At 42.7% G+C, this 14,020-nt stretch overlaps 1 protein-coding gene across 1 annotated transcript in view; it reads right to left on the bottom strand.

Annotated features, from left to right (window-relative positions):
• Positions 1–13,736, bottom strand: part of ppp1r36 (protein phosphatase 1 regulatory subunit 36) — a 35,297-nt gene extending 21,561 nt beyond the window's left edge. Inside the window, exons 1-3 of the mRNA XM_080202095.1 lie at positions 13,665–13,736; positions 8,597–8,661; positions 5,720–5,794 (exon numbers count right to left, since the gene is read on the bottom strand). Coding sequence (XP_080058221.1) covers positions 5,720–5,794; positions 8,597–8,661; positions 13,665–13,691 — 167 coding nt within the window. The 5' untranslated portion in view covers positions 13,692–13,736. The remainder of the gene's footprint in view (positions 1–5,719; positions 5,795–8,596; positions 8,662–13,664) is intronic.
• Between the last annotated feature and the right edge of the window lie 284 nt (positions 13,737–14,020).

Here is a 14,020-nt window from a genome sequence, read left to right as displayed (position 1 = left end):
TGCAGGAGACAATTTCAAAGTTTACGGATGATAAATTGTGAGGAGGACTGTGTGGAAGTTCAAAAGGAGCAGAGTATACAAGCTGGTGGAGTGGGCAGCTGGTGGCAGATGACGTTGATGTGGAGAAGTGTGAGGTGATACATTTTGGTTGGAATAAAATGGAGAGACAATGTTAAATAAGGGGTAAAGTTCTTAAAGGGGTGCAGGAGCAGAGGGACCTGGGTATATATATGTACATAGATCATTGCAGGTAGCAGGCAGGAGGAGAGAGCAGCTAATAAAGCAGATAGTATTCGGGGTTTGATTAATAGGGGCATAGAATACAAGAGCATGGAGGGCGGCACAGCGGCACAGTGGTTAGCACTGCTGCAGCTCCAGGAACCCGGGTCCAATTCTGGCCTTGGGTCACCGTCTGCGTGGAGTTTGCACATTCTCCTCATGTCTGCGTAGGTTTCCTTCAGGTGCTCCAGTTTCCTCCCACAGTCCAAAGATGTGTGGGTTTGGTGGATTGGCTGTGATCAATGTCTGGGGTTACAATTACAGAGCAAGGGAATGGGGCTCGATAAAGTGGTCTTTTGGAGGGTCGGTGCAGACTCAATGGGCTGTATGGCCTCCTTCTGCACTGTACAGATTCTACCAAAGGCTATGCTGAGCTAACACACCAGTTAGACATCATATTGTGTACAGTGCCGGGCGCCACACTGTAGGAAGGATGTGAAGAGAGAGCGCAGAAGAAGTTTACAAGAGTGGTTCCAGGAATGAGAATCTGTAGTTATGAGGATAGATTGGAAAGATTGGGACTCATTGAAGAGAAGAAGGCTAAGAGGAGATTAGATAGAGATGTTCAAAATCGTGAAAAGGCTGGGCAGAGTAAGACAGGGAGAAACTATTCACCCTCATAAGGATCAAGAACTAGAGGGCACAGATTTAAAGTGATTTGCAAAGGAAGCAAAAGCGATGGAGTAAAAAGTTTCACCCAGCGAGTGGTTGGGGTGTGGAATGTGCTGCCTGAGAGTGTGATGGAAGTAGGTTCAATCAAGGCTTTCAAGAGGGCATTGGATGATTATCTGAACAGATACAATGTGCAGGGGTCTGGGGAGAAGACAGGGGGATGGCACAAAGTTATGATGCTGATTTGGAGAGCCGCTGTACTTCTGAGCTGTAACGATTGTGTGACTCTGTGGGTAGTTAAACAGATAGTGGATACATTGGCTTGATCTCCCAAAATTCTTTCAGTTCACAAACGTTCTCTGTGGATTGGAAAGCAGAAAACATACCACTGCTTATTTCGGAAAGGAGGGAGGGAGAAATCTTGGCATCAGGTAGCAGGGAAGATGCAACAATCTACTCATGAGGACATAGTTTGAAAACAAGACACCTCCAGTTATAGATGGAGTTGAGGATTAATTTATTTTGAGGGTTATTAGTGATTGGAATTCTGTTTACTGGGAAGCCTTGGAGGCGGGGTCATTGAACATATATAGTCATACTGAATAGTAGAGCAAGCTGGAGGGGCTGAATGGCCCACTGCTGTCCCTGTATTTTAGGTTCTAAAGCCTGATCTGTATCTACATTCCCTTAGCTTCCTAAATCCCAACCTCCCTGAGCTAACAAGAATCTCATCAATAATAAATATCAATAGATACAGCAGGTCTGGCAGCTTCTGTGGGCAGAGAAAAACAGAGTTAGCGTTTCCGTTCTGAGTGACCCTTCAGGGAACATTCTGCAAACAATCTTCTCAATTTCAGTTTGGAACTTTGCACTGATCCCAGCATCCGCAGATTTTTGAGAAGAGAGTTCTGGTTTCCCAGTACTCTGTGTGAAGAGCTTGCTAGCTGGACTGGCTGTAATCTTTTACCCTTGTTCCTTATTCCCCCACCAGAGGGGATGGTCTCTGTCTACCCCACTGGGGAGGATGGAAATCTGAAATTAAGAACAGAAAATGCTGGAAAGGGCGATAAAGAGAGAAACGCTCCAAGGTTTCAGCTCAGTTGCAGCCACATATTTAATGATTGAGTTTTAAATTGTATCCGTCTCCTTTAAACATCATAAACTCCTCAAAGAATCAGACCGAGTGGCAGGAACTTGTTGCTACTTCATGTTCTGATACACTCTTCCAAACCCCAATAACATGAGAATGAGGAATGGGTCATTCAGCCCTACAAGCCTGGCAAGGGAACACTTGGAAAATCTCAATATGATTTGCCAGAGTTAATATACCTTTTTTGGAAGGGAAATCATGTTTGATGAATTTAGTGGAATTTACTGAGTGTGTAACTAGGAAGGTAGAAAAGGAATAATCAGTGGATATGAAGAAAACTGGATTTTCAGGAAGTGTTGGATCAAGGGTAATTAATGTAAGAGGTTATTGTACAAAATCAGGCTTTTTTTGGATTGGAGATGAAATATTGGCATGGGTTTAGGATTGGTTAATGGACAGAAACAGAGGGTAGGAAGAAACTGGTCACTTTTTTTTAAAGTCACTCAAGATCTCAGCATCTCTAGCAAGGTTTACAGTTACTGCAGTTTAACTGAGCGGTTTGCTGGGCCATTTCCAAGGGTAGTTAACAGTCAACCACATTGCTGTGGCTCTGGAGTCACATGTAGGCCAGATCAGAGATTTCCTTCCCTAAAGGACATTAGTGAACCAGATGGGTTTTTACAACAGTCCACGAGCTTCTGTTTTAAGTTTTAGATTTATTCAGTCACAGAATTCAGATTTCCCAGGAGCTGCGGTGGGATTTGAACATATATCTCTAACTCATTCATACAGGTATTTGAACTACTAACCCAGTGACATAACCACTATAACTACCATCCCCTGCCATTGCAGCTTGGCAGGTTGTAACCAGTGAGTTGTCATAAGGAGCAGTATTCAGCTCTCTATATCTGTGGTTTAAATGAAAAGACTGAGTGTAACATATCCAAGGTTGCTGACAATGCAAAGCTGGTCAGGAAAGTATGAGGGAGAAATATGAGGAGGCACAGGATATAAGCAGGTTAGTGAATGGGCAAGAGGCCAGCACATAGGGTACAATGCAGAGAAGTGTAGGGAAAGTAGAATATTCTTTATAAAATGAAAGTAAATGTTGGCATTCAGAGAGATCCCTGGAAGAATCACAGAAAGTTAACATGCAGATACTGCAAGTAATTAAGAAGGCAGATGGTATGTTAGCCTTTATTGTAAGTGGTTTGAAGTATTAGAGTAAGGAAGTCTGGCTGAAAAGAGAGGGGTGCTGTTGAAGCTTTTCATCTTATACTCATCAGAACTCAAGAATGTCAACTTTCAAACCACCACAACAATTTCATACTACAGGACAAAAGGGTTTTCGGATTGGTTGACAAGTCAACTCTGATTGGCCAAGACATTGTCATGGAGAAAGCAATAGGGAACTACAGCCTCCCCACGCTCCTGGGTAATTCAAGAATGGTGGAAAGTTTAAACATATTCCCTTAGTTTGCAGACATTGAGTCCCTGTCTATGAATCTATGTCACTTCTAACAAGCATAAATGAGCCACTTTATGAACTGAGGTTAGTTGTTACAGTAATGATTAGCACACTCAGGATTGTTCAGCAAGTGCTGCTCAATCACAGAATCACCAATCAGCATCCTCCCTCCTATAGCATAAGTTGTTGTGATTTTTTGAAATTTGGCATTCTTGCGTTCGTCTTCAAAGTGAAAAGTGAAAAGTTTCATCAACATGTTTATGTTTTCAGAAAAATTTAAATCATGTATTATTACTAAGCAACTACGAATAAACAAGTCTTACTGCGATTATATATCAAGAAAGCCTGTCTGAAAACCTAAGAAATCGTCTTTTTTTCTCGGTAGTTTTCTTGTCATATTTTTAAACCATTAGGGAAAATGGATACCAATTAAAGCAAGGGACAGGGTGACCGTAAACTGGGGGTTTGATATGTTACTGAGCTTAGCAGGACTTCAAACAGACATTTATTTAAGGTGTAAGGTTCATAAGGGTGATTATAGAGCATGAATAGATTTGAATGGGTTGTTGTGATTCGAAGGAGAAGGTATGTGAGTTATGAAGGAAATGTATCATAGGTAAAGTATGGGCAGAGTGAGTTCACTTTTCTATTAAATTCTAAAAGCTAAAGCAAAGAGATCATAAAATGCAGAAAGAGGCCATTCGGCCCATCAAGTCTGCACTAACCACAATCCCACCCAGACCCTTATCCCCAAACCCAATGCATTTACCCTAGCTAGTCCCCTGACACTAAGAGGCAATTTATCATGGCCAATCCACCTAACCTGCACATCTTTAGATTGTGGGAGGGAACCCACGCAGACACAGGGAGAATGTACAGACTCCACATAGACAGTGACCCAAGCTGGGAATTGAACCCGGGTCCCTGGTGCTGTGAGGCAGCAGTGCTAACCACTGTGCCACCATGCCGCCCCACGATGAAATTAATCAAACCTGGGTGAGACCAGTTCTAAAGATCCTGGGTGAGATCAAAGAAAAATAATGCATTTGAGGAGATACCAACACCTATGAAGGTGACCTCAGTAGACAGCCAGAATCACTGTCAAACATCCAGCATGCAGTGTGAATGAAGCCAGATCTGAAACGCCAACTGCTGCTACCTCAGAGGTCTCCCCAAGAGAAAATTAAAGGCACCGTGTGGTAAAAATAATCATGTTTTAATAGATCTTAAAATCTGTCAGGTGTTGCTGAACAGATTGGGGAAGATTAGCTCTGAAGGTAGTTAAATCAAGATTATTTGGAACTGTATTCATACGGTGTAAAGCTTAGCATCTGCTACTGATAGCAAATTGCAAAACAAAATCATGGATATTAATATCGGCAGGGACGAGAGTTGGACCTAAAGCATGCCTTCGATGTTACACTCAGAAAAAATAAAAACACTTGCATTTTCATAGCGCCTTTCACAACCTCAGAAGGTCACAAAGCATTTTATAGCCAATTAAATCCTTCCAACATATAATCATTGTCTTTTTTGTGTATTTCTAATTTATTTTATTGTTTCTTTCTCTTTCTTAATAAATCTTTCCTTTGCTATAAAACCATAAGTATTTGAGGAAATAGTTTCTGAAGTTCAAAACCTCTCCTCATAATGTACAAATTGCACAAACAAATATGAGGGCAGTTGTTTCAAGTTTCCCTTCAGGAATATGAACAACTCGATATTTACCATCAGCAATGGCCTTACCAAAATACCTGGAGTGCAATTGGTCTCCATACCTAAGGAAACATCTACTTTTAAAAGGGTGTAATGAAGATTTACTAGATTGATTATGAGGATGAAAAGACTGTCCTGCAAGGAGAGCTTTAGTAGAATAAGTTGATAATCAAAGAATAGGAGGTGATTTCATGAAAACATAAAAATCTTATGGAGAGGTTGTTTCCTGACTGGGGAATCTAGAACATGGGAGCACAATCTCAGGATAAGGAGTTGGCTATTTTGGATTATGATGCGCAGAAATTTCTTTAACAAAAGTGTTTGGGAATTTTTGGAGCGAGAGGGCTCAGTTCATTTATTGAGTACATTCAGGTTGAGATCAACAGATCTTTGAGACCAATGCAGACAACGGGACCATGAATTATGTGGGAAAATGGAGTTTTTGTCCAAGTTCAGCCAGGATCTTATGGAGTGGTGCAGGGTCCAGAGATCAAATGGCCTAATCCAGCTCCTATTTCTTACACTCTGATTATTTCTGCAAGTCTTTCACTCACTCCTGAAACCCTTGGTTCATGGGAGGCTCCAACCTGTGTGGTCCAACATTAGCAACTGCTGCTGCCGGTGACAAACTGCAAGACAAAAACACGGATATTAAAGTTGGCAGGAATGAGAGCTGACAAGAAGCAAGCTCTCGGTCTTATACCCAGAGCAAATTAAAACACTTACATTTTATAGTGCCTTTCACAACCTCAGAGTGTCACAGATCATTTCACAGCCAATTAAATACTTCTAAAGTATAATCACTGTCACAATATAGGAAACAACAACTCACCAAATCTCCATCGATAGTAGCACCTTCTAAACCCACGACCACTTCTGTCTAGAAGGACAAGGGCTGCAGACACATGGGAACACCATTACCTTCAAGTTCCCCCTCCAAGTCATTCAGCATCCTGTCTTGGAAATATATCACTGTTCTTTCACTGTCGCTGGGTCAAAATCCTGGAACTCCCTCCCTAACAACACCGTGGGTGTACCTACACTACATGGACTGCAGCGGGTTCAAGAAGGCAGCTCACCACCACAATCTAAAAACTCTGTTTAGATGGAGCTTATTATGACAGCTATTTAATTTGAAGGTTATACAGCTGGCAGGAAGAGAGAACATGATTGTAGATGCTTAATCACCACATTGATGAAAAAGGATGGAACATTCAATAGTGGAAAAGACGGACTGAGCCGGACCGTGCTACTGTTAGATTTACGCGCTTAGATATAAGAGTAGTAATAGTGTGCAAAACTTTTATTCGGTCCAACATTGGCGACTGTGCCTTCAGCTTCCTCCTTAAACCTCTGTACCCCACTTCCCTTCTTTAAATTCATCTCTTTGACCAAGCTTTTGGTCACATGTCCTAATATCTCTTTTTTCATCACAGCTCACTGCATCTGATAAAACTTTAGAAAGTGAAGCCATGTTCTCACATTGTTAGCTCATTTCTTTTAACGGGAAGGTGTGACAATATTAGTTGCTATAGAGTTTTTATGTTTAAGGGCAATGTTTTGCAATTCAGTTTTTTTTTCTACAGGCACTCAGTATATCTGCAGGAAAAGCAGCTCAGATTCTGGGAGAGTAGCTAAATATTCATCCGAGCCATCTACTGTTTAGTTAGGAGAGAGCTAATGATTTTTTTGCTTATAAATGAAGGTTTCTCCTGGGATTTCTGATTAGGTTGATTGACAGGGTCATGTGATAATCTGGTTAATGGGAGGAGCTAGGTATGTAGCAGAGAAAAACAGCTTTCAGTTCTGGCTGGAGTTTAGAGGTCTGCAAGCTGCTCTGAAACTCAAAATCTCTCTCTGAAAGCACCAAGACTGACTACACTCTTTATAGCAAGTATATTTATGGTTGCTAACTGTATTTAGAACATAGAACATAGAAAAGCTACAGCACAAACAGGCCCTTTGGCCCACAAGTTACACTGATGATATCCCAAACCTACTAGGCTTACCTATAACCCTAAATCTTATTAAGTCCCATGTACTCATCCAGAAGTCTCTTAAAAGACCCTATCGAATTTGCCTCCTCCACCACCGACAGCAGCCGATTCCACTCTGCCACCACCCTCTGAGTGAAAAAATTACCCCGACATCTCCTCTGTACCTACTCCCCAGCACCTTAAACCTGTGTCCTCTCGTAGCAACCGTTTCAGCCCTGGGAAAAAGCCTATGAGAATCTACCCGATCTATACCTCTCAACATCTTATACACCTCTATCAGGTCACCTCTCATCCTTCGTCCCTCCAAGGAGAAAAGACTGAGCTCCCTCAACCTATCCTCGTAAGGCATGCCACCCAATTCAAGCAACATCCTTGTAAATCTCCTCTGCACCATTTCAATAGCTTCCACATCCCTTTAAAATGGGGTTTTAAGCCTGTAAGGGGATGTTGTTTATCTGGAACAGAAATTGTGATAAGTTAGAAATAAAAGTTGTTTCCTTCATATTTTTAACTATTGTTCTGCTGTTAAGTGTTAAGTTGCTTCATTTTGTTGGAGTGTGTTATTAAATAAAGTTTGTTTTTGTTTTTAAAGATCCTAATTTGTCAGTGGAATGACTCCTGGAATGAAACATCTTATCCTCACATTTTATGCCAAAATAGAAAAAATTATTAGGGTCTAGTCTGACTTCCTGATGTTAAAGTTTATTTATCAGTGTCACAAGTATCTTACATTCACACTGCAATGAAGTTACTGTGAAAATCCCCTAGTTGCCACACCTCAGTGCCTGTTCGCGTATGCTGTGGGAGAATTTAGCACAGCCAATTCACCTAACCTGCACACCTTTGGACTGTGGGAGGAAACCGGAGCATCTGGAATGTGCGTTTCTGGTCCAGTGCCCATACAAACTTGAACACATATGATCTTCCAAAAACTACCGCCCTTATAACTATCTGCCACGTAACTCAACTGCATACATATTGGACGCAGTGCGGTGTGAGAAAAAGATATTAGGACATGTGATCAAAAGCTTGGTCAAAGAGATAGATTTTAAGGAGTGTTTTAAAGGAGGGAAGTGGGATACCGAGGTTTAAGGAGGAAATTCTTGCGGCCCAGGCAGCTGAAGGCACAGTCACCAATGTTGGAGCGAATTAAATTGAGAATGCACAAGTGGGCAGGATTAGAGAAGAACAAAGATCTCAGAAAGTTGTAGGTCTGGAAGAGATGACAAAAATAGGGAGGAGTGCGGAATAAGAATTTACAAATGGAAGTGTTGACAAACAGAAATGAAAATGATTTTTGGACCAGACTGCACGGTGCACAGGGTCAAGGTCAGAATTTCCATCAGTCTTTTCCTGAAGCAAGTGATTGAACAACCCCTATAGAGGAGGAAGGCAGTGGGCAGCATTTAGTACAGAATGGGTTAAATCACATACCTGACCAACTCAAGCGTTTTTGTGTCATCCTTCCAGATCCAACGTGCCGGTACAGCGGCAATCAGCTGCAAAAACACAAATAGCCCAATTTGGAAAATGAATCCATAATATTTGCAACAGGGTTTCACAGAATAAAGAATAAAAGGGTTGGGATACACCCACATCTTACCAGCTTTCCAGGATTGCCCTGGAGTTTCCAAGGATTGAAGATTATTCTTCTGGAGAATACTCGGAGTGAAAAATCACAGGAATATTTAACAAAACTGTGTTTCTTTTATTTTCTATCAAACCTTTGGTTTTTCAGTTGTTAAAAAAAATTGGAGATTTCTACAGTAAGTTATTGTTCAGCAAAGATTAATCCTATTGGGTAACAAAGGGTCAGTTCTATTTCCATTGGCTATGAAAGGACAGTGTTCCTAGAGGACATACCTAGGGCAGCAGTGCCAGGCAGGGGCAATTCAAGCTCGGAGGTCAAGCATACAAAGAACAAAGGAAATTCCAGCACAGGAACAGGCCCTTCGGCCCTCCAAGCTGCACTGACCATACTGCCCAACTTAACTAAAACCCCCTACCCTTCTGGGGACCATATCCCTCTATTCCCATCCTATTCATGGATTTGTCCAGACACCCCTTAAAAGTCACTATCATATCTGCTTCCACTACCTCCCCCGGCTGCAAGTTCCAGGTACCCACCACCCTCTGTGCAAAAAAATCTGCTTCATACATCTCTTTTAAACCTTTGCCCCTCGCACCTTAAACCTGTGCCCACCCTCAGAAAAAGCTTCTGACTATCCACTGTGTCCACACCCCTCATTGTCTTGTAGACTTTTATCAGGTCTCCCCTCAACCTCCATTGTTCCAGTGAGAACAAACCGAGTTTCTCCAACCTCTCTTCATAGCTAATGCCCTCCACACCAGGCAACATCCTGGTCAATCTTTTCTGTCCCCTCTCTAAAGCCTCCACATCCTTCTGATTGTGTGGCGATCAGAATTGAACACTATATTCCAAGTGTAGCCTAACAAAGGTTCTATAAAGCTGTAACATGACTTGCCCATTTTTAAACTCAATGCCCCAGCTGATGAAGGCAGGCATGCCGTATGCCTTCTGACTATCTTCTCTACTTACGTTGCCACTTTCAGTGACCTGTGTACCTGTATACCCCAATACCTCCCCCTTTTTGACCTCAACATGACCCAAACTATCTACATACCCTTCCCCAGACTCATCGTCCTTCTCTTTGATCAATACTGATGAAAACTAATCATTTATGTGCAGTTGACACACCCATGTACTCGCCACAGGATTCCCAGCCTCTGCCCTGCTCTTGACACCACAGTATTTATATTTGATTTGATTTGACTTATTATTGTCACATGTATTTGCAGTGAAAAGTATTGTTTCTTGCATGCTATACAGACAAAACATACCATTCATAAAGAAGGAAAGGAGAGAGTGCAGAATGTAGTGTTACAATCACAGCTAGGGTGTTGAGAAAGATCAATTCAATGCAAGGTAATTCCATTCAAAAATCTGACAGCAGCAGGGAAGAAACTGTCCTTGAGTCACTTGGTGCATGACCTCAGACTTTTGTATCTTTTTCCCGAAAGAAGAAGATGGAAGAGAGAATATCTGGGGTGCGTGGGGGCCTTAATTCTGCTGGCTGCTTTGCTGAAGCAGCAGGAAGTGTAGACAGAGTCAATGGACGGGAGGCTGGTTTGCATGATGGACTGGGCTACATTCACAACCTTCTGTGGTTCCTTGTGGTCTTGGGCAGAGCAGGAGCCCAGACCAAGCTGTAATACAACCAGAAAGAATGCTTTCTATGGTGCATCTGTAAAAGTTGGTTGGTCCAGTTTAGTTTCTGGTCAATGGTAGCCCCCAGGATGTTGATGGTGGGGGAATTCAGAGATGGTAACGTTGTTGAATGTTGAAGGGGAGATAATTAGATGCTCTTTGTTGGAGATGGTCATTGCTTGGAACCTCTGTGGCACAAATTTTACTTGCCACTTTTCAACGCAAGCCTGACTTCTGTCCAGGTTTTGCTGCATGCAGCATCTGAGGTACTAAGCATTGTGCAATCATCAGCAAATTCTGACTTTATTAGACCATAAGACATAGGAGCAGAATTAGACCACTCAGTCCATCGAGTCTGCTCCACCAATCATTCATGGCTGATATTTTTCTCATCCCCATTCTCCTGCCTTTTCCCCATAACCCCTGATCCTCTTATTAATCAAGAACCTATCTGTCTCTGTCTTAAAGACACTTAATGACCTGGCCTCACAGCCTTCTGTGGCAAAGAGTTTCACAGATTCACCAGTCTCTAGCTGAAGAAATTCCTCCTCATCTCTGTTTCAAAGGATCGTCCCTTTAGCCTGAGGTTGTGCCCTCAGTTTCTAGTTTTTCCTACTAGTGGAAACATCTTCTCCATGTCCCCTCTATCCAGACCTTGCAGTATCCTGTAAGTTTCAACAAGATCCCCCCTTCATCCTTCTAAACTCCAACAAGTACAGACCCAGAGTCCTCAACCATTCCTCATATGACAAGCTCTTCATTCCAGGGATTATTCTTGTGAATCTCCTCTGGACCCTTTCCAAAGGCAGCACATTCTTCCTTAGATGTGGGGCCCAAAACTGCTCACAATATTTATGAGAGAGGGAAGGTCATTTAAGCAGCTGAAGGTGGCTTAGAATAATACCTGACAAACTCCTGCAACAGTGACCTGAAGTTGAGAGAGTTGGCCTCTGTGACCACAACCTTTGATGTGGGTGTGCCAGGTATGACCCCAGCCAGCAGACAGGTTTCCTCTGATTGCCACAGACTTCAGTTTTCCTCGGGTCACACTCAGGCAAATGTCACTGATGTCGAGAGCAGCCACTCTCACTCACCTCACCGCTCCTGTCCATGTTTGGACCAATGAGGTTAGGAGCTGAGTGGCTCTGGTGGAACCCAAGCTGAGCGTCAGTGAGCAGGTTATTGCTGAGTAGGTGCCACTCGATAGCACTGCCGGTGGCAGCTTCAGACATCACAATGTGATGATCTTTTAACAAACACAGATGGTGTTCCTTATTATCAGCCAGTTTTCCTTGGCATTGCCACATAAGAGCTCAGAGTCCTGAAGTCTTCAGATAAACTGGGGTGAGAGGGAAGGATAGAAAAGAAACAGACACTGCCACCTCAAAAAGGTCACTCCTTATTAAACAATCATAGTCTAATCTCCTTTTATGTGACACATTATTTGCAAAAATTATAAAGATTTGTATTTTTGTTGTGGTTTTCACAACCTCTGGATGTCTCAAAGTGTTTTACAGTCAATGAGGCTGCAGTGACTGCTGTAATGTAGGAAACATGGCAGCTAATTTGTACAGTAAGAAGTCTCACAAGACCAGGTTACTGTGTTTACCCCAGTCCAACACCGGCATCTCCACATCATGAGCTAATTTGTACACAGCAAGCTCCGAGAAACAATGTGATAATGATCTGACTTTCTTTTGGTTGAGTTTAAAGTTTTTCTAAGTTTATTTATTAGTGTCACAAGTAGGCTTACATTAACACTGCAATGAAGTTACTGTGAAAATCCCCTAGTCGCTACACTCTGGTGCATGTTCTGGTGCACTGAGGGAGAATTTAGCATGGCTTACACCAAAGCTGGGGAGAATTCCCCTGCTCTTTTTCAAAATAGGGTGATGGCATCTCACTTTAACATCTCATCCAACAATAGTGACCAGGGGAACTGACAGGAATGTATTAATACTGACAGACAAGGCCCTCTGGTCACTCCAGACTGTCCCACACGAGTTCTGGCATCTTGAACTCCTCACACCACCATGTAATCACCTGGAAGCAGTGAATAAATCCAGGGTGGTATTAGGGCATGAGATGGCAGTGTTTGAGTGGTCCACATATACTGTACTGTGAGTGCTGATTAGAATATTAGAATCCCTCCAGTGCAGAAGGAGGCTATTTCTCCCTAAGATTATTTATTAGAACAATCAGTCAACTGTATGGTAAACTGTGGTTTACCAGGGGCTGTATGATTGGAAGGGCAGAATTTCCCTCCCAATATCCTCCAGTTTCTGGATAAGAGCTATACCTACCAAGGTGGACGTCACATGGCAGACTGATGAGGAATCAATGCAACCAGGATCGGCTGTACAGACTTATCAGGCTTTATAAGCAGAGTACTGAGCTGTGATAAAGGAAGAAGATCATTTGTGAATGAGAGGAGCTTGCCCTGGAGAGGGAAGGATTTACTGTGTAGAGAGTTAGGCTTGAGGAAGAGCTAGGTATTTATTTCCCATTTCTTTTCTGAAAATCTTTAAATAAACATTCATCTTTGTATTGTATCTGGACAACTTTGAGTTATTGAACTGAGAGAATTCTACTTAAACTAGCCCCTGGTGACATCACACAATTAATTCCTGTTACTATTTTATAAACCTCAATCAGATCACCTCTCAGTCTCCCCTTCTCTGAATGTACAAGCTCAACCCTTCTATCGTTTCTTGATAACTAAAATGTTTTTACACTGGAGATTAGTCTATGCACCCTCTCCAAGTCTCAAGATCATTCACTATGCAGGGACTCGGATCCCTTTCCACTTAGGGTCAAGGGTTAGTGATTGGATTTTAAGTTTTGGGTTTAGTGGTTTGAGTTGGATAATTCTTTTTTTCAAATCTTTTTTAAAGAGCTATTACACGGACACCTCAAAGAGCAGTTTGTACAGACTCTGTACTGAAATAGAAGCTGAATACCTACAACACGTGTAGTTAAATGTAAACACCACAGTTCTAAAAGTTCCAGTGACTTTTCAGCATGATGTTTAAGATAGTGATTAGGGTTGGGGGTTTTAGGGTTAGTATCTGTGTTTAGTTTTGTGGTTAAGGCTAATGGTGAATGTTTAAAATTTGTTTCACTGAGATGTCCCTCTATTAAAGCCCGCTCCTTGCACTGTGCATTGTGGAGGTCTGAGAGGGAGATATCTCCCCATCGGGAGCTCCTCAGCCCCTTCCCCGCTCGCCTCGCCTTGACTAGCGGCTTCTCTCCCAATCTTTTCCCAGTTCTCACCTGGTCCAGGCTGAGATAACCGTCCATCCCTCCCAGGCAGCCGCAGCTCCAGACATGCTGTTTACATCGGTATCCTGGCAACTGCAGCAAGCAACAGGAGCAGAGCCACAATTACAGAGCCAAGAGAAGCCAAGCCCTCCCCCACCGGGAGAGTAGTCACTGGGTCTGATAGTATAACAACCCCCCAATGGGACAGTCACCTTCCTGGAATTGTGATAACCCCGAAACAGCAGAGAGTAAAACTCTCCCTCCCCAGGAAAAAAGTAACCTCGGGGGGGTGGGGGGGGGGGAAGTAATAGATGGCAGGTTGGCACAGTGGTTAGCACTGGTGCCTCACAGTGCCAGGGACCCGGATT

Source organism: Carcharhinus amblyrhynchos, chromosome 14 (genome assembly GCF_965287045.1).
Source record: "Carcharhinus amblyrhynchos chromosome 14, sCarAmb.v2.hapA, whole genome shotgun sequence".
NCBI lineage: Eukaryota > Metazoa > Chordata > Chondrichthyes > Carcharhiniformes > Carcharhinidae > Carcharhinus > Carcharhinus amblyrhynchos.
Note: the sequence above shows the minus strand (reverse complement) of the source record. Positions and strands in the feature narration are given on the sequence as shown.